This window comes from Salvelinus fontinalis, chromosome 38 (genome assembly GCF_029448725.1).
Source record: "Salvelinus fontinalis isolate EN_2023a chromosome 38, ASM2944872v1, whole genome shotgun sequence".
Taxonomy (NCBI): domain Eukaryota; kingdom Metazoa; phylum Chordata; class Actinopteri; order Salmoniformes; family Salmonidae; genus Salvelinus; species Salvelinus fontinalis.
In genome coordinates this window covers 23,186,847-23,207,814 of record NC_074702.1, presented here as the reverse complement: position 1 = coordinate 23,207,814, position 20,968 = coordinate 23,186,847, and the positions used below count along the sequence as shown (strand labels likewise).

The window sequence follows — 20,968 nt, the reverse complement described above, 5'->3', positions numbered from 1 at the left end:
TTTGCAATGACTCTCTTGAACTGGTTATGCACATCCATTGGACTCTACCCACACCCTCACACATACACACACACACATGCACACTACATACGCCCACACACATGCATACTGACCCCCCACACACATTCACAAACACCCCCCCCCCCCGCCCCCCCCCCCCCCCCGCGCACACACACACACACAGCCTATACACTTTCACACTCACTACATATGCTGCTGCTACTGTCTATTATATATCCTGTTGCCTAGTCACTTTATCACTACCTATATGTACATAGCTACCTCAATTACCTCGTACCCCTGCACATTGACTCTGTACTGGTACTCCTTGTATATAGCCATGTTATTTTTACTCATTGGTATTTGTTATTCACTGTGTAATTTTTCCTCCTGTCAGTATTTCTGTTTTATTTTATATCTATAACTCTGCATTGATAGAAAATTACTCATAATTAAGCGGTTCACTGTTAGTATATGCCTATTGTATACGAACCATGTGACAAATAAATACAATTAGAATTTGATGGATCGTTTTAATGCATTCTAATTAATCTGCCATGGAAACGGATCCAATTTCACTAGTTCCAAATCTCAACAGTTCACTTAAGGCAATGAAAACATAATATACAACTAGTATTGGTCTATCTACTTATGTTGAAGAATGGAGGAGGAGTACATATAATATGCATTAAAAAAATGAGCAATTTTGGTTGAACCTCATTGAATGTCGCTTTGCTCAATTAAATTGACTTGAAAACTCCTCCAGCCTTCCTCATAAGCCTTCAACGTATAGAATTACACCCTAATTATTAGGCCTCCAAACCAAAAAGTGCCCTTGGTCACTAGCCTATAGTCAATGGAATGCTCTAATAGCGAGTCAAGGGGCTAATTGGAAGACAGGTAAGGTTACATGTGACAACAATTATGCCGAGCGCGAGGCCAACGTTTTCGCCCGGGGCACTTGAAGCACTGCACTCAACCTGGCTAAAAGCTAAGTGGGTCCCGTCCTCTTCGCGCTTTTTTCCTTTGGGTAAATCACTTCAACGTTAATGAAGTTTTTCCGTTCCCGTAGCTCATTTCTGTGAATGTGATTAACCCAGGCTGTACTCTGTTTATAGTTTAGGGCAACTGAATATTTGGTTTTACGCATGATTTTCAAACCAACCTGCACCGGCAATAGGTTGGCTAATGACATTGTAATTAAGATATTTTAAAGATGAGTTATCAAAATGTGGGTAGCTTTGCATTTCTGAAAGCGCAAAGCCTTCACGACACACACTGTTCGGTCTGTTCTGGTACAATTGTTCAAACAGCATGAACGCTAAATAGAAAATGCCTTCTAAATGGCACAGCTTAAAAGTGTGTGAATGAGTTCAAGTCAGAATAGTTTCAACGGGTTAATGGCATTTCCATTTGTGAAAATTTATTGGCCTTATTAAGAGAGCTAACTTTTGGCGCACAACGGTTGGGGACATTTAGGGAGTATTTCCATCTGCATGTTATGACACGTCTGGGGGGAAAAATCTACTTGCAGATCTGTTGCGAGAAAACTTACATTGTTGATGTTGTCAAAGTTGCTAGTCTTAAATGCTGTTATCAACATCTGACATTTCAGGCCGGAGTTAGAAAATATGAATTTGTATTTGAGTTAGGCCTATACCTTCGACTATGATCAAGTCACAAACAAATGGCTGTTACATATACTGCTATTAATATCCCATGACCCAGGCCTAGGTTATCAAATTCTGCAGAGTGAAGGGTTTGAAACATGTACTATTTTAGTTGAGTTTACTTCTATTCTTCACATGGGATTCTGCTGCGGTCATGTACAATGGTCTTATTACTCCTCAAATGACAGATCAGGACCTGTCTGGAAAAATAATGAGGTCCCTGCTGTTTTCAGCTTGAAAACCCCATTAGAGAAAAACACAGTAGCCATCGTTAATTACTGCTATGGCCTTTTGTGCATTGATATCCAGATGGCAAGTTTAGCTGCACAACAAACTGACAAAATTAACACTCCATATGTGTGTCTTGGTGAGAAGTTTGACAACTTGGTTTGGCACAATCGATAATCTTACTGTGAAAACTGTATAGCTTTCAGCACGTGGGCATAACATTAAACATTCAGAAAGAATGCATTGTGGTATCAGTAGGACATACAAGTAATTAAAACATTAAAAAAGGTGAATTAAAGTGGGTATGATTGAGTTCAATAGCCATCAAATAAACAATGAAAATAAAAGGTACATTAGAGTGGAAGAGTTTATAAAGACTGATGTTTGGGGACGTATTTGACATAGGCCTATTACTTTGATAAAAACATTTTACCCTTCGACTGAGGCCTAACAGTTTTGTGTTATTAAATTTAAAAAATCAAGATCTATGTCTACGTTGCTTTGTGTATACAGCTACACTCTGCTATACAGTAATAACACAGCCACTCTATCAACCAGAACATACTGTATAGCTAATCGGCGGCTGCGCCAATTGGAGAGTGCCTTACTGCTTTATTCTCCTCTGGCCAATTGAATGTGCCCGCACATGCGTAAAACCGATCTCAATGAGAGGAGTGGTCATGCCTTATATGGTAGTTTTGGCCTTATATGGGGGGGCTACAAGCACGGCTGTTTAGTGTCACTTTCACCAAATTCTAACTATGATTCTCAGAGATGGGACAGAAAGCCGACGGGTGAAGTACATGATTGGCAAAGATATCTGCTTGTAAACATACTGCATCTACCACAGAGCACTCCATCCATGGTTTATCGACATTTCTATTCAGACCTCATCGTGGCGCACAACAGTAGAGGAACGAAAGTAACTTTTCTTTTGGGAGTGCACGTCCGTATGAGTTCACAAGACAACTTCGATCACATAATTGCGTAGAACTATGGTCAGTATTGTGTTTTTGTGATTGGGAGAATATTGTGATTTAGTTCAGTTCGAATATTAAGCAGAATAAGATTCGAGGCAGGCGATATTCATGAAAATGACACTTTAACGACCACTTCTCCATTCGGTACATGCTGTATTGTTAGTTGACTTTTCAAATACACTAAGTTTTTGAGAGAGCGTGTTTATGGATTTCTGCGCAGAGCAGAACACTGGCAGTAGCCTCCATTCTTACGCAATAGCCATGTTGATACCGTGCTGTCTTCGTAAACTTTGATATAAGTTTACAGAAGATACGTTTACGACAGGGACATTTGATTAACTAGAGACCATCTATTTGATAATATATTAAATACTTTTTGGAGGAAGTGGGAAGCGCCTTTTCGCCCTGCCTTGTTTTCCCAAGACGTCAGAACGGATTCTTATCTTCTCCCCGCGCTACGGAGTTGGATTCGTATCTGTTGTTTAACCAAATTGTTTTAGGATAGCATGGCAATGGTAGTAAACCAGTGGCAAGAGAACATTTCGGCGGATCCCGGGTCCCAGCTCCAGATTTGCAGTCAGGAGCCTGGCGGAACACCGGGAACCCCCTCTGGTTCCACCCCGGGGAACGATGCACTTTCCGGGGACAAGATCCCCAACGTGGACTGCATGGTGTGCGGGGATAAGTCCAGTGGCAAGCATTACGGCCAATTCACCTGCGAGGGCTGTAAAAGCTTCTTCAAGCGTTCGGTGCGACGGAACCTCAGTTACACATGCCGGGGGAACCGCGACTGTCCCATCGACCAACATCATCGGAACCAATGCCAGTACTGCCGACTGAAGAAGTGCCTCAAAGTCGGCATGAGAAGAGAAGGTAAGACAGGATGTGAGATTCGGTGAAGACTGTAGTCTTTATGCAAATGTAATGTAAATTAATAAAATGATCAATTTGAGTTTTGGCGGACGTTTGATGTCAAGAATATCGGTGCGTAAAGTTGAAACCATAAAACGTTAGTGATTTAACGATGGATATCCGTGTCTTATAGATTTCCTTCTTCTATCAGTCATAGTTCCCCTAAAAGGCATTTGTAGTCTTCTGTAACGCAATGTTTGTTGTTTCAGATCGTCTACCCTTGTATTTCCTATTCAGTCCATAGTATGCAATTATTTTTCTCCCCTCGGAAAAGGGCTCCCTTTGTCTCCCCAATTAATTCTGGTGTTTGCTCCTCTACACCCTATCCGCTACAAGAGGGCCCGCTTGTGCATGATTAAGAACGGGTCAATTAGTGCGAAAGAAGAACAGTGGCAACGTGTTCGCAAAGCACTGCGTTTCACTTTTAATCAGTCAGCTAGGACCTTGCCGCGTCATGTTCAATCAGACGAGTTGTGTTAATTACAACACGCCAACCAGACACTTGTAATCTTCACAAAGCTTTGCACATGCATGTCTCCATGCTGGACGTCGGTGTACTCTGTGTTTTATGCGTTACCCACCAACAATACTACATTTCTCTAATCATAAATACATGTGCATCGCTGTGCAGTGTAGCCTACTCTGGAGTCAACCTAGTTAGTTTATTGTAATAGATTTTATCGCAAATGATATACTGAAATTCTTGCTAAACCTGGCCACGCAAGCTGTTGTGGATACTCCAAAAGGTTCATATGATATGACCATAAACAGTGCAAATAGTGACACAAACAGTAGTCAACAGAAGACACACAGACTGTAGTCAACAGAAGACGTGCGCTCTGTGCAGGAAGCACGCTGTGTTTAACTTCCAGTGTGTGAGTGTATCAAGCAGGCAGGCCTATTACAAACGAGGTCTTGAATACAGTAGCCTCTGCCATAATGAACTATACAATACATTTTAGGTGGAAATACCCGTCCTATCGCCTACAATTATCATTCAAGGGATCTCGTTAGTGTGCTAGTGTGTACACTGTACACAGTTCATGTAAAACACTGCAGGGTAAATTTAGTCAGCCATGCCCCTTTCTGACTGAATGAACCCGAGGAAATCTCCTGACACAGCGCAGTCTGTTGACCTTTCATCTACATAAACATGCTCAGTATGTTATCAGACCATTATTTGGCTACATTATATATTAACTACTGCAGATAACATTTTAAAAGGGATTTGATTTGCTATGTTACTATTATATGGTCTAGAATAATATTCAGCAAAAACACGATTCAGAAATCTCAATTCTTTCAAGTGTTGATTAAATTGGTACAGGTCTGTCATACGCAAAACAGACTCATCCTCATCCTCATCGTGGATTATAGGCCTAGAGACCTGTCCTCGTAAGTGTCAGTGCCTTTGAGGAACATCTTGAAATCGCACTTCTTTAAAATATTAAAAGTGTTGGTTTTAAATTCATGATGACTGACGTGGTTAATGCAGGCCTAGGCATAACTATTTTGTATATGCCTAATTTTCTAATTGACATTCAATCAATAATTATAATTGAAATGTTATGCAGAGTTGTGTTGTACTACAACCAAGTGTTAGCAATGCTTTTAAACGGCAACCTTTGTCAGGTAGTAAATAAAACATGTTTAAAACAAAATTGTTTTCTTTAGGTCTACCAATCATTTTCAAACCCTGAAAGAAAATCAAATTATCTTTTTAGTCAGATTATAATTAACAAAATATTAGAGGCATATTTTGGTGTGAAATAGTCTACATATATGTTCTAACTCAGCAATAGGGCCTAAGATAAAGTCCTGCTAACTATTTGCCCTGAAAAGTTCAGAGATAGCCTAATGGTGGGGATAATTCATAATAAAAGCACCAATTGTACACATTTAAATGCAGCATTGCAATCACATTAAAGGCTTACTGGTAGCAGCGAGAAATGAGTAAGACTACACACCCAAAGCGACTTTCCGTCTTCCCCAGAGGTCATACATAAGTCATGTTTCTTCTACATAATGCACCTGGGTCGGCTGACAGAGGAGGCCATTGGGCTTTCTGAGTTATAATCCGTGTGAATTTTGGAACATTTTGGAAATAGACAAATGTACATTCCTGCCCTGAATATGGATTTGAAATCATCTCAAATTGATTGTTGAAACTATCAATAATTAACTTTGTAATAGTTATTCAAAAACGTGTGTTTGCTCTTGGGTTAAAGCAGAGGACTATCACTTCTATAACAGTCATCAGAAATATCTTTAATTTCCCCAAATATAAAGAAACCACTACAAGGTATTGCTTACTTGTGTTATGCAAGCCATGCACAAAAGAATCATCTAAATATCATGCTATTCTCGACACATGGATTGGTAACCAGTGGTGTGTATTCATGGCTGCCAAGGGAAGCCAGACGGACCCAAAAAATTGACCAAGAAAAAAAAAAAATACTGAACAAAAATATAAATGCAACATGTAAAGTGTTTCATGAGCTGAAATAAAATACCCAAGAAATTTTCCATACGCACAAAAAGCTTATTTCTCAAACAAAATGGCACAAATTTGTTTACATCCATGTTAATGAGCAAATCCCCCTTTTCCAAGATAATCAATCCACCTGACAGGTGTGGCATATCAAGAAGCTAATTAAACAGCATGATCATTACACAGGTGCACCTTGTGCTGGGGACAATAAGAGGCCACTCTAAAATGTGCCGTTTTGTCACACAACACAATGGCAAGTTTTGAAGGAGTGTGCAATTGGCATGCTGACTGCAGGAATGTCCACCAGAGCTATTTAATATACATTTCTCTACCATACGCTGCCTCCAACGTCATTTTAGAGAATTTGGCAGTACGTCCAACCGGCTTTACAACTGCAGACCATGTGTAACCACGCCAGCCCAGGACCTCCACATCTGGCTTCTTCACCTAAGGGATCATCTGAGACCAGCCACCTGTACAGCTGATGAAACTGAGGAGTATTTCTGTCTGTAATAAAGCCCTTTTGTGGGGAAAAACTGAGTCTGATTGGCAGGGCCTGGCTCCCCTGTGGGTGGGCCGATGCCCTCCCAGGCCCACCCATGGTTGTGTCCCTGCCAAGTCATGTGAAATCCATAGATTAGGGTCTAATTCATTTATTTCAACTGACTGATTACCTTATATGATCTGCCCCTCTGTCTCTGTATGTGTAGGCCATGTATCTGATGCTGTCTGGTTTAAAGAGTATGACATTTTTGCCTCTCGTAGCATTGAATGCAAGGGAAGCCAGCGAGCATTTGGCCTCCATTGATAAAAAAGCATCAAATAATAGCCAATCAGCATTGAGCAAAACTGAGTGAGCTCAACTGTGAATGGTCCTGGTGCACCAAAAGCACAAAAGTGTTAAGGGTAAGCAGCTTGGATTTGGCATCACTCCTATCAAATTGAATTGAGAGCATACGTCATTGACAGAAGCAACTTGAATTGTTGCGTTGTTGTGTTGTTGTCATCCGGTGGCTAGCTAGCTAAAATTGGGCCTTTCCTAAATTAGACATGGATGGAGATAGGGATTTGGACTTGTGTTTTACTTAATTCTCTGTACTGGCAATAATTATAACGGTGATTCTGATCCAACCATTAATTAATACATTGTTGTGCCTCTGGCCTGAGAGGATGGACATTCAATATGTAGCTAGATGTAGAAGGCTAATGTTAACTAGCTAACGTTGCCCAAGAATGGAAGTTAGATTAGCGAGCAAACATTTTAGCCAGGTAGTCTAGGACAAAAAAATCCCCTGTTCTAGCAATCCTCCCTCTCTCCCACTCACACACACACACACACACACACACACACACACACACACGCACATGCACACACACACACACACAGAAATCAACCATGGACAGCCACATCATATTTAGCTTGATGATTGGAACAAATAGTTTTTTGTATCTTTTAGTTGTCACTGTATTAGACAAAGCATACCTTGAAATGTTGAAGTTGAAATGGTGCTGAAATAGTGGAGGCAGCTCCTGTTTTCTTTGCAACTTGTGGTTAACTCTCTGTTGTTTAGTGGTCCAAAAATGTCAGAAACATGTAATTATCACAACACATAGAGTAGGTTGTAATATGGTATTTTTCCTGGCTTCCCCAGTGATTTTACCCACGCCCTTCTACTGTTGGTAACATGTGTAAAAGTAACGTATTGATGGTGTAGGAGGCCTCTGCCAGTGAAAATAAACAAATATAGCAGAATATCAACAACAAAGCATATAAAAACAAACCTGACAGGTTATGTTTGTGGTTAGGCGGGCCTTTCTTGTCGACCAAGTCGCTGCCCCGCATCTCCCCTCCCTCTCCAAAAATGCACCACTCCCTAGTGGCGAAATTCTGTAAAACATGGCAACGTTTTAGTAAGGTACAAAAAAAATGAGTAATTGATCCTATCTATGCTGTAACTTGCTCCAAAATGTACTTCACACACATCTGCATTGTTTAAGATAAGTGTCACATTCACTGGCTTATTCAGGTGTGTTATTTGGACAGTTCAGTTGATCTTTATGGTGACCCTTAGTGTGTAACTTGACTGAGAGGTCACTCTATTTCCGCCCACATAGATATCGAATATCTCGTGTTAAAGGCTGATTTATACTAAACAGTCATGTAGAAGGTCATGTTTACCTCTTCACTGCTCTACCTGTTTGGCACCTCTGGCATCTCTACTCTCCATGTTTCTCAATGACATTACTGCTTAGAGTAGAACACTGGTTTAAGGGATAAGGAAGTAGTGAGGAAGAGAGAGACAGTGAACCTGTGCAACTGGCTGACAGTTCCTTGGGCTAGTTGGGAGAGAAGTGCATATCATGTTAGGCTGTCGGAATGTTCCGTATGTGCTCCTCTGACCTTAGTGAGACCAAAAAAGACCAATATAGACTGTGATGTTTGTCAAATTCACACGTTCGAAGAACACACTGTATACTTGACACATTGACAATTTTACATTCACAACTAGCAGCCTTCTTCTCATGCATACAATACATTCCCTACCAGCTACCACACATAGTGACATGGTCACAGATACCAACTCACATGGTGACATGCACCCAGAGATTGGCATGGACAGGCACACTGTCCACTAGAGTACACACTCTAGATCAGGAGTCTCCAACCTTTTCTAGTATGGGAGCTACTTTTAAAAAATGAAACGTGTCGCGAGCTGCTCATTTTTTCTAGCTATGTTTTCTGTCAATATACATGCTAAAATAATGGTTAATAAACAAGCGGGGTCCTATAGAATCTTTCTTCACAATTCTGTTTTAGATTTTCCCAACCGATGTTTTTTTCTTAGTTTTATTTTTCCTGGTTTTAGATTTTCAGATTTTTTCACTCTCAAAATTGCAATTATTCATAGAGAAACAACGAAATTGGATGTTGTGAGTCCATGTCAAATCTCAAATTAAATCAGAAGACCCTTTTGTAGGTCTGGAAATAAAACTAGCAAATTCATTTTTTTGTGTGTTATTCCCCTTTAGTTGTGCATCTGGCCTTTTAATTGCAAATCTAGCAAGTGAGGATTGTGCCATCTAATGTGCTGGTCTATTGATGGTTCTGTACTGCTAATGCTCATTTCATGGCAACGTTTTCAAATAATAGATACAAATGATATACTTACTCATGATATACTTCTGCCAGGTATGCCTACTTTGCAGTTAATATTTAATTGAGAAGGATTGGGAGAAAGTATTTCTGTCAACCCACAAGACGGTTATCACATCAACTGGCTACACATGCAGTGACAAAAGCACGCACCACACAGACAGACAGGGGCAATATTGATGGAAATTTATTGGCAGATGGTGTTAGGTTTGGCATTTTAAGCCAATAGTGGCTAACTAGGGGTGTGATAATATCAATAAATAGTAGCTGGGAGCTTGTGGTGTCTGATACTTGTGAGATTTGTTTATGACAGTGTGCCGTGGAATACGTGAAAATTGCATGTACTTTCAGAATTGTTTGGCGAGTTACTCATATGTGGGCTGCGAGCTACTGGTAGCTCGCTATCAACCTGTTGGAGAACACTGCTCTAGATTGTTCATAGTAAGTACATAGTTACGATTGTTCATAGACAGAACATTCAAAGACAGATTATCTTCATTGTGACTCCTAGTGTGTGTCCTTCAATGGTAAATAACACAGGGAAGTCCTGTATATTGATATTCAGTTACTCATACATAGGATTATGAAACACATCACTCTTGACGAGACTCGCTGCTACAGCTGGTGACCCTTGGTTCACACCGACCAAACACAGAGACGGATATATTGTAGGTCAACGGGAACCAGAAACTAAACATTAATAATGGAGATGTTCAAGGTCCAAATGTGAGGTTGACTCTATTGAGTAAGTACCACGGCTCGCTAGCTGACTGCCTTTATTGACTAATCCATACACGTTGTTCAGTTTGTATGAGCAGGCAATCACAAACCGAGACTAGTTTGACCCCTAAACTCTGGCCCGCCAAAACATTCCCCTATTTCAATACTGTCATAGTTTATTGACATGTTAGAATAGGTCTCTTTAAGTCCAAGCTGGCTGTAAGGTTCCAGCACCATGGCTTCCATATTGACAGAGGCCTTGCCATTATTCACTGTCAGAAAGCAGCCTCCATTGAAGTGACAGGCCACGAAGAGACCATAGAGCTGAGGCACTAGTTGTTTCCCATTCTGATATCCCCAAGGCTAGGATTTAATATTTTAGAGGAGGGGGGTGTGTGTGGAGGAATAGAGCTCACTCGCAGAGATGGGCTTCGTTTGACACCTCAAGGTGAATAGACTCCAGTTCACGATACATTGCGTGTCATATTGTCATGTTTCTCTGTTGAGTCTCTCATTTTCTCTGTTGTCTGTACAATAGCCAGGTTAGCCTATTGCCACAATATGAAAGGCTAGCCTTTACAGTAAGTCCAGCGTTATCCATATCCATTGTTACATTTTGAAATATTGTGTTGTTTTGATTCCAGGCCAATTTACACCAATTTTCTTGAGATACAGCCATTGAGTTTTTAACTCAATGTAATGAAAATGAATCGCTTGGATAGCATAGCTTGTTGTGTGATCTCTTCTATTGTAGAAATGGATATGAGTGAGTAGAGAGATGGATAGAAAGCCAGAGCACTCCTCTGTGCAGGGTGCATTTCTGTTATTAATTCATATCTGCTTCATCAAAGCAGCGCCAACGTGACTGGGTGGATATTAAAGAGGCTACGTTTGCAGCTAATGCGTCTGAGCTTCCTCACCGGGAAGCTCTCTCTATCTCCGTCTGTCTGTATCTCTCTCCCTGTCTCTTTACCCGTTCCCTCTCCCTTTCCATACAATGTCATACTTCACTCTGTCTCCCTCCCTCCCTCTTCCTTGATCCCATTGTCTCTTTCAGGGGTTCCCAAACTTTTTCACTATGCCCCCCCCCCCCCCCCCTTCCAGCATTGGGGAAAATCCCGCGTGCACGCGCTACGTCTATTTCTATGGGTACAAGCACTGTTCATGACACAAACTGTTCACACCCCTCTTGTTGATGGAGAGAATTCTGCAGGTTTAAAGCTTATTTTCTGCAATTCTACGCATTTTGTCATGTCTAATGTGTATTCATGTGATATTTATAGGTCTCTAAGGTATGCAGTGACTAACATGACAAGAGGAACTGATGATGCACTACCCAATTTCGGGAATTGCACCTTGTGCATTCTACTATTACAACTTTAAAGAGTACGTTTAAAGCCAGACTGAGTTCCTTTATTTTTTTATTTTTGTGGGGGGGGACCACCCCTTCCGACCCTTTGGGGGCGCGCCCCACAGTTTGGGAACCACTGGTTTAGTTCACTTCATCCCTCTATTTCTCAATTCTCTGCTCTTAAACTCACCTTCATCTTCATTCTCAACCTATTTGCTTCTCTCCTTTCCTCTCACCCTTTCTTTCTCTCCACGTCTTTCTCACAGCCTTGGCCCCCTTTCCTCTGTGAATTTGTAGTTGACTACAGGTAAATGGTTTGACTTGGTTTTGACTGAGATTGGTGCTTCACTGTAACCCTTGCATGCAGAGTGAGAGCAGTGACCCAAGAGTTCAATCCAGAGTTCAACCCAAGCTAAAGGAGTCTGTGAGAAGCACAGGAATAACACATGAATGTCACATCACACACTCATCAGACACTCCTCTCTGAACGGGCTTACACAATACACACTGCTTTACTGTCCAAAATAAGCATTTTTTTTGTGTATCTGTGTTTGAATGTTACAGTATCTTGTGTTTTATGTTAGCAGACTTTTAAGGGACTACACGAAAACCATTATGCCACTTATCTCAGTTGACAATGAGGCTGTGCCAAATCTGTCATGCTTCTAGTACATAGCCCCTGACTATGACCTTTTACAGGAGCAGATAGTCCTTAATTGTATTTATCTACAATAGTTTCAACTGTCTTGTACTTCTAGCACAATGACTAAAGGCCAAATAAGGACAGCCTTGGTGGGATGCTTAACTCCACGGCAACACACTCTCTGTGACTCGCTGTGGTGGTGTTTTTTAAAAGTCACGGCTGAAATCGCCCATGATACCTGTTTCGTGCCCTTTTCTCCCCTCTGCCTTATTTATGTACCTTGATGTTAGATGTAGTGCCATGGTCTTTCTGTTTGGGGTTTTAGGCTCTTTAGTTGTTTGGTCCCACTGTTTGCCAGTACCTCTACTGTCAAGAGATAGGGGCTTTGGTCTTTCCAATCACACTAAGCCACCGCCGACCAATTAGAAATCGGGAAATAGATTATGGCAGGCATTCAAATCTGTCTCTACATCCTCACTCTCACTCTCTCTCATCCCATGCCACTCACTGTCTTTCTCCCTCTCCCTTTTACCCTGTCTAAGCCCTTCTCTCCCTGTCTCATTCATTTCCCTTGCTCATTCACATAGAGATGCTTTTCATGCGTCATTTCGACTCAAGCACTCACGCACTCACACACAACCTCCTCAAAGAGGCTTTTCAGAAGACAAGTGGATGGGGTGGATTTGGCATCTGGTGGATTACGGCATTAATCATTATGATGCATTGATTATTATTATTTTAATTCAGATAGTTATAATATCATACTAACCTCTAATGAAGGACAACCATGTTCTAGAAAAAGTTCAGGTTTGGGTACGACCAGGAGTTGTTTTTTTGTGAGTGACATGGGACGGCCCATTGTGCAATGCTGTCTCTGTACGCTACGTTGTCGTTTGCAAAGTGAGGCAAGATTCTTTCCCTGGGACAGGAGTGCTTGTGTTCAAGGGAGACCAGTATTTTTTGGTCACAAACTCAAACGTTTTTCTTATCATTCAACAGTCTTGAAATTCTATGGACATATCTATTGACTTACTATGTTCTTGAGTGATTTGACCTTCCCTCTTTGGTACACTGCAGTGTATAAAATTTTCACAGCTGTTGTGTCGAAGGACAGGTGATGCTGAGTTTCAAAGTATTTTCCAAACACTAGCCTGTCCTCCCTCCCTCCCTCCCTCCCTCCCTCCCTCCCTCCCTCGTACTCTCTCTCCCTCGTACTCTCTCTCTCCTTCTCTCTCTCCCTCGTTCTGTAACTGTAGAGGGAGTTATTAGTCAGACAGCGGGGATGACTGAACAGGTGTTTTCCAAATGGGCTTTGAGCTGCCGCTTCTTAGCTCGGCGGGGGTGGGGATGTGTGCTTAGCCTCTGCGTGCCCCCTTCCCCTTCGGCTGAGCCACTTGGCAGTGGGGGGGGGGGGGGGGGGGGCAGAGGTGTGAAGAACCATAGTGTCTTTACTGGCTGCTGGTTGCCATTACTCACTGAAGCACGGCACCGGGGTCTGCCGGTCAGGAGACAGAGTGCCGACACATTTAGAGCCGCAGAAATTTCCCCCCATTTCTCCACGCTTTGCACCTCCAACCTCCACCCTCCTTCCTCCTCTCCCCAGACATGGCTTTTAGCTGCTAGCCCCAATGTGATTTGGCCATATATATTCCCATTGAGAAAGAGCAGACTCGTCTGAGTGCCTCTAGATGCTGCTTTATGACACAGTGGTAATTGCAGCCTACTAAATCAAGGCAGTTAGTGTTGGACGCAGTCATGACGATGTGAATGCAGAGAAGCTTCAGGTCCTAAATGTTACTGTAACTGTGCCAGCTTGGATTGAAATAAAGCCTCTTAGGATAGATGGATAGAGTACAGCCACATGAATGAATGAAAGATGCAGTAGTCTAACCAAGTTAGCTCCATGCCAAACAATTAGCTTCTAGCACTTGAGTATTCGCTTATGAAATGTCAAAAGAGGGAAAATGTATTTTGCTCATAAAATTCAAACGCTTTATCGCCTTATTTTCTTAACCCTTTCTTTCTTTCTCTCTCTCTCCCTCAGCTGTCCAGAGAGGCCGCATGTCCAACTCCCAGTCTAGCCCGGGTCAGTACCTGACCAATGGCAGCGACCCTTACAACGGGCAGCCCTACCTATCAGGATTCATCTCTTTGCTGCTGCGCGCCGAGCCTTATCCCACGTCCCGCTACGGGTCCCAGTGCATGCAGGGAAACAACCTGATGGGCATCGAGAACATCTGCGAGCTGGCCGCACGGCTACTCTTCAGCGCTGTGGAGTGGGCCAAGAACATCCCCTTCTTCCCTGACCTGCAGCTCATGGACCAGGTGAGGATGACCATTTTTTTATGCCTGACTATAATCTTTTTTATGCCTGACTAGAAAATAGAAATTATGAATGCTTAGAGATGTGGTGTGGTCACTTTATTTGGATAGTCCCTTATGGATGAGCTGTAGATGCTCAACACAGATATTGCCCAGAACAAATATGTCTATGTCTGCAATTGGTATGTCATGTAAAGGTTCAATTGTGGGGTCAGGAGCCTTTAAGTTGGAGCATATCACTAACACTTGCCATACTCAATCATCTGCATAAGGAAGATTAACACTATTATCCTTGTTTCCCAGAACCACCCTCTGTCCACTCTGAACTAACCAATTCTACCACCATTCCTCCCGTGCCCTAGGTGGCGCTCCTGCGCATGTCATGGAGTGAGCTGTTTGTGCTGAACGCGGCCCAGTGCTCCATGCCGCTGCACGTGGCGCCCCTGCTGGCGGCGGCCGGCCTACACGCATCGCCCATGTCTGCGGAGCGCGTGGTGGCGTTCATGGACCACATCCGGGTGTTCCAGGAGCAGGTGGAGAAACTGAAGGTTCTGCAGGTGGACACAGCTGAGTACTCCTGCCTCAAATCCATCGTGCTCTTCACCTCCGGTGAGTGGCATTGACTTTAGTGGTTTCTGTTTCTATATGTCTTTGTTTATGTCTATCTGTAGGATAGTTTGTGTTGTATTTTGTGCAGAACTACACATTTAGGTCATAGTGGTCACTCCAGATAAGTTAGCAGACGTATAGAGTCTGCAGTACAGCATGTGGTTAACAACCAAGTGGTTAACAATGTATTTGTAAACAATGTATCTAATATATATGGATACCATATCAATATTATCATGGATGGACTACTTATATGAGCTAAAGAAGCGTAAATATTGGTGAAATAGCAATATAAAAACAATAGTTTGCTTATTGCTTTGATACACCACTTTTGCCAATGTATGAGGCACAGTAGATAATTATGGTTATTCTACGCCACCCAGAATGCTGTCAGATCTGGGTTTGGGATGTGTTGAGGATTCATTGTTTATGACCCAGGGGGTATGAGTGTGAGAGAATCCAACTCTGAGGTCTTGCTTTTTGTTTCCTGTCGATCGCATTTTTCCTCGTCTCCATCACACAGCTTGTCAGAATCACTTTGCATGTACCTAGTTCTGGCTCGCACTCTTCCATTTGGATGGCTGAAGAACCCCTTCGCTCTTCTCATTTATTTCATCACCCTCTTCTCCTTCACGCTTCCATCTATTATTGAAACCAGTCAGGCAGCCCCTCCCCTTTCCTCCTCTCCAAACCCCAGCCCTCTCACCCCTGCCCCCACCACCGTGCTTGAATTATTCATGGTGGGTTGCAGCAACAAGGGGGATTCGCCGCAGCCCAGGCCCTGACCTACACAACCCCTGTAGCTCTGAGCATCCATGTGATCCGTCCCACAACTCCAGCCAACACACACGCATACACACACACATGCATGTACACACAATGAGATAGACAGACCATTCGTAGACCAGGCCCCCCCATCGAGACCTGCCTGCATGAGCTAACAAGGACAGACAAAATCTCTATACTCCCTCTCACCTCCACCCTCAGACATTCCACCCTATATCCCAGTCCCATCACCCTAAATCAAAGAGCGGCCATCTTACCACCACCACCATCCTCATCCCCAGAGTGTGGCTGTGTGTGACCAGGGAGCCAGACAAAGGGAGGAGGTGCCTGTAAAAGATGCCTGCGGAGGAGTCGTGGTAGCACGCGAGGGCTCAGTCACACAGACAGAACTAGCTTTCTCAGCCACTGATGCCTCACACAGACACTAAAATGGTGGATAGATAAAAAAATGCACGCCTGCCCTCAAAGTGGGAAATGTGGCAGAATTTGCAGTTATACCCCACCTGGGGGCTTCTGCGACAAAAATATGAGGCACATGAATCTTTTGTTACGTGGAACTGAAGCTCAGCTGGACCAAATTTGCGCAGGGGGCCGATTAAAGGGTACTGTAACAAAGGGACTAGCATGCTGGGTGGCGGGTAAAAGAAAATCCTGGCCCAGTGCTTCTGCTGCACACTAGAGTAAAGCACTTGGGAGAAAATTACCCTCGCTGTTCGATGCAGCCTTTAAACAAGGTTCATACTGGGGACAGAAACACTGGCACAGTAGAACTGAACGTGCAGTACAGTACCGTGCAGTACAGCACAGCACCATGCAGTACACTAAAAGGGACTTTGTTTTGAGTTCACCCAACTCTGACCCCATAACCACGGAGCTCGAAGGGTGTGAAAAGTATCACACACATTCAACAAACTCTCTGTGTGGTGTGAGACTCACACCAGGGACAGGTGCTAGGGGAGGTGTGCGACTCACACCAGGGACAGGTGCTAGGGGAGGTGTGAGACTCACACCAGGGACAGGTGCTAGGGGAGGTGTGAGACTCACACCAGGGACAGGTGCTAGGGGAGGTGTGAGACTCACACCAGGGACAGGTGCTAGGGGAGGTGTGCGACTCACACCAGGGACAGGTGCTAGGGGAGGTGTGAGACTCACACCAGGGACAGGTGCTAGGGGAGGTGTGCGACTCACACCAGGGACAGGTGCTAGGGGAGGTGTGAGACTCACACCAGGGACAGGTGCTAAGGGAGGTGTGAGACTCACACCGGGGACCGGTGCTAGGGAGGTGTGAGACTCACACCAGGGACCGGTGCTAGGGGAGGTGTGCGACTCACACCAGGGACCGGTGCTTGGGGAGGTGTGAGACTCACACCAGGGACCGGTGCTAGGGGAGGTGTGAGACTCACACCAGGGACAGGTGCTAGGGGAGGTGTGCGACTCACACCAGGGACAGGTGCTAGGGGAGGTGTGCGACTCACACCAGGGACCGGTGCTAGGGGAGGTGTGAGACTCACACCAGGGACAGGTGCTAGGGGAGGTGTGCGACTCACACCAGGGACCGGTGCTAGGGGAGGTGTGAGACTCACACCAGGGACCGGTGCTAGGGGAGGTGTGAGACTCACACCAGGGACCGGTGCTAAGGGTGGTGTGAGACTCACACTAGGGACTGGTGCTAGGGAAGGTGTGAGAGCAGGGACAAAACCTCGACCCACAACTGAAGGCAAAGGGAATTGTATTCCACTACATAGAATGACATATTTACTTAGGGATACAGACATTTCAGCTCTAATGTTTGTACGTAGCTGGACACAATTTCACATTGCATGTCAGTGTGAGGTCAACTCATCAGAACCATAATGAACCAGAAACTCATCAACACCTAACCTTCCTATCCCTTTCTCAGATGCCATGGGCCTGTCGGATGTTGCCCACGTGGAGAGCATCCAGGAGAAGTCCCAGTGTGCCCTGGAGGAGTATGTGAGGAACCAGTACCCCAGCCAGCCCAACCGCTTCGGCCGCCTGCTCCTGCGGCTGCCCTCCCTCCGCATCGTCTCCTCGCCCGTCATCGAGCAGCTCTTCTTTGTGCGCCTGGTGGGCAAGACGCCCATCGAGACGCTGCTGCGCGACATGCTCCTCTCTGGCTCCAGCTACAACTGGCCCTACATGCCCGTGCAGCGCGACCGCCCCATCTCCCTCCACTACAATGAAAACGGGCCCTGAGGAGGACGAGTCGCTGCGTATTCAGCTCTTCATCCATCCTTCATCGACCATCCCTCAATCCCTCCCTCCATTTATCTCCTCCCTCCATCCCCTGGAAGACCACCACCGTTCTGCCAAAAAGCAGACTGACCACCTCACCACATCCCTACCCCATTCATCAATCCAGCCATTCACACGCCTCTTCTCCAGGTGACCACGGCCAATAGAGAGACAAGGTGGCTGCCATGGCCCCTCCTACTTTGCCATTGCCACATTTGAGAGGTGACACTAGACGGGCTGGCAGAAGGGTTTTTGCGCCGTTCTCCTGCAGCTCTGTCGGTTTCACGCCGTTAAAGACGACTTTGTCAGTCTCGGACTCGACGCGGTGGCGGCTACTGGCGACACAGTCACTCTATTGTCGGCACTGTGCTTGCATCTAAAGGAGACATGTCCAAGAATCTCCACTGTATGGCGATTTAGAGCAAGGCCTTTGCCGATAGAACTGCTTGACCGAGAGAGCCAGGCCAAAGGTTCTTCATCAACCAATATTTTTTTTTATTAACCCGAAGCCATTAAAAAACAAATGCCAAATTTCCTTGGAATTTTCAGAAGACATTTATTGTGTGTGTGTGTGTGTGTGTGTATTAGCACTGTTTATAATGAGAGAAATTCATGATTGTGTCCATATGTATGTCATTGACTCATAGACATCCACGTTAAGGGGTATGTTGGGACTAGCTCAGGTTTAGGTTGGGGAGAGAGGACAGACATGCCACTATCAGTAGGAAACAGAGAATCACGCCTCACACAGGGCAAAACACCTATCAACAGCCTGTACCAAAGTGGAACATGGATATTAATTGTTTGGATTATCTTTGTGGTAGTGGTGACAAAAACACTTTTTGGTTTGTCTATAATTTGACCTTTTACTTGTATTTAGATGTCAGAGGGTGTGGGAAGTTGCAAAAAATATATATACAAAAATAGGCACTTGCAATGTGAAACTATCCAGAACCCACACTTGACCCACTCCCATCATAAACACAGCACTGGTAGATTCTTCTTCAGCCGCCATTTTGAGGTCAAAACTACAGGGCCACTAACTGGTAATGGTCAGTGTACTTCCGCCACTGTTTCAAAGCGGAATATCATACAAGTATCCCTTCATAACATCTACATAATGCTGTCATAGGAATGACATAACACATGCCAGTTAATCCCTGTTAGTTTCATGTCACAATCACATTTGATGTTTTTGTGAAAAATGAAAATTGTTATGGAGCCTGAACCAATAAGCATTTTAAAACTATAGTTGTACTTGCCTTAGAACAAGATTTTGTCACTGAGCATTTATTTTATGACTGTGCCATAATCTGAAGTTACCTGTTATGACAGGCAATATGTCCTCCATATGAGGCCACCTCAATTCAATTGTCATTCAAGCAGCATACTAGGAAATTGTATTACTAACCTCCAAACCTCAATTAAAGTTACAATGGTCATTACTGTGATTTAGCATAGATATTATTGTGTTTTTGTTACCATCAATGGATGACGGGCTGCAAGGCAACACTGATTGTTGGACGAGCAGTGTGTTTTTAACGTGGCACTGGGGTAACAGTTATTGGGATTTGAAAGCCATTGGGACCTTGGAGAGCAGGACTGTCTGTTGATAAATTAGTTCACAGAATATTTCTATAAGAGGATGTTTTTTCTCTATTTTTGTTTGGAAAAATGGATCCATTCATTGAAATAAAAATGTGTTGTTCACAGTTATTTCTCCATCTTGTGTTGCTATGATCCGAAACAGCTAACATCCTACTCTATGAACGCATTGCCTAATGCTGTTAACACATGACTTACAGATGTCATAATCAGTCATAACAATGACTAACATTTTAGATGTTTAACTATACTATCAAAGGTTTATTCACTTCAAACACCATGGCATATTCTGTCATTATGACTACAACGTAATACAACTAAATTCTCTTACCAACGAACAGGCTGAAATCAGGTGGTACACCAAGTCGATATGAATTCAAGTGGCCATTTTAGACAGAGCTTATGACAGATGTCTCAAGTCATATGGGTAATTCCATGTAGTGCATTGGCCATGAGTAGTAGTCGCTCAGTGTGGACAGTGTGTTTATCTCAAGCTGTTCGGATATGGTGGGGTACAGAGGCATGAAACAAATCAATACTCTAAACCAATCAGTGAGAAACAAAGTGGAGACCTCCCCAACTCTCACGGCAGGGTGCAGCCCAAATGTTGATACTCCCCTACTGTTAGTGTGAGAGATAGAGTGTAAACAAACACTCTGACCTCTCACTTAATGATGTATGTGTGTGTTTGAGTCAGGGAGAAAAATTGAGAGAGAATCAAGAGAAAGTGCACACATGGTCTTCGACCCTTCAGTTCAAGGTGGTGTGTGTGTATAAGAGAGTGAGAGAGAGTGGCTTGGTGGGTGGGTACTGTAAGTGTAAACAACATCTGTGGTCCTTCACTAAGAGTGGCAGCTCTGTGTCAGCCTGATAAAGGTAAGAGAGAAGAGCTCACAGGTCCTCCGCCTCCCTAAAGACATGCTTTATATTCAGTCATTCTTCCCCCGCCCCCCTCCTCCCATCACACACCACTACCCCACACTGTAACCTTGTGCCCTTTACACCCCACCTCCCTCCCATCAACTGCCTTACAGCCTTCTCCCTCCACAGTCCCCTACCCTTCATAGCCTTGTTCTGTTCCCCTCCCCTCTCACCCTATCCCAGAATGGTGCGTGTGGTGAGTAGGAGAATGACTTATGCCTTCATTTCAGAGCTGTCACTCCTGGCCAAACACCATGACCCCTCAACCTCCATTTTGAAGGCACACTTTTTTTCCCTCCCTTGGTATGAATATAAAAAAC

The 20,968-nt window shown here is 43.9% G+C and overlaps 1 protein-coding gene across 2 annotated transcripts; it reads left to right on the top strand.

Annotated features, from left to right (window-relative positions):
• The first annotated feature begins 2,631 nt into the window (after window positions 1-2,631).
• Window positions 2,632-19,834, top strand: LOC129837523 (nuclear receptor subfamily 2 group F member 5). Of its 2 annotated transcripts, none has more exons than XM_055903768.1 (4): window positions 2,632-2,896; window positions 14,194-14,474; window positions 14,834-15,080; window positions 17,767-19,834. In XM_055903768.1, the coding sequence occupies exons 2-4, from the start codon at window positions 14,211-14,213 to the stop codon at window positions 18,081-18,083; spliced, it is 828 nt and encodes a 275-aa protein (XP_055759743.1). In that variant the 5' UTR covers window positions 2,632-2,896; window positions 14,194-14,210; the 3' UTR covers window positions 18,084-19,834. The 2 variants fall into 2 exon arrangements, with proteins under 2 accessions (XP_055759743.1, XP_055759742.1); XM_055903767.1 differs by having other exon boundaries at window positions 2,633-3,751.
• The last annotated feature ends 1,134 nt before the right edge of the window (window positions 19,835-20,968 follow it).

Excerpts from the sequence above, each read along its gene's own strand:
- LOC129837523 (XM_055903767.1), top strand. The coding sequence starts at position 3,385 with ATGGCAATGGTAGTAAACCAGTGGCAAGAGAACATTTCGGCGGATCCC. Across the intron at positions 3,752-14,193 it reads AGTCGGCATGAGAAGAGAAG|CTGTCCAGAGAGGCCGCATG; the intron begins GTAAGACAGGAT and ends TCTCTCCCTCAG. Across the intron at positions 15,081-17,766 it reads CATCGTGCTCTTCACCTCCG|ATGCCATGGGCCTGTCGGAT; the intron begins GTGAGTGGCATT and ends TCCCTTTCTCAG.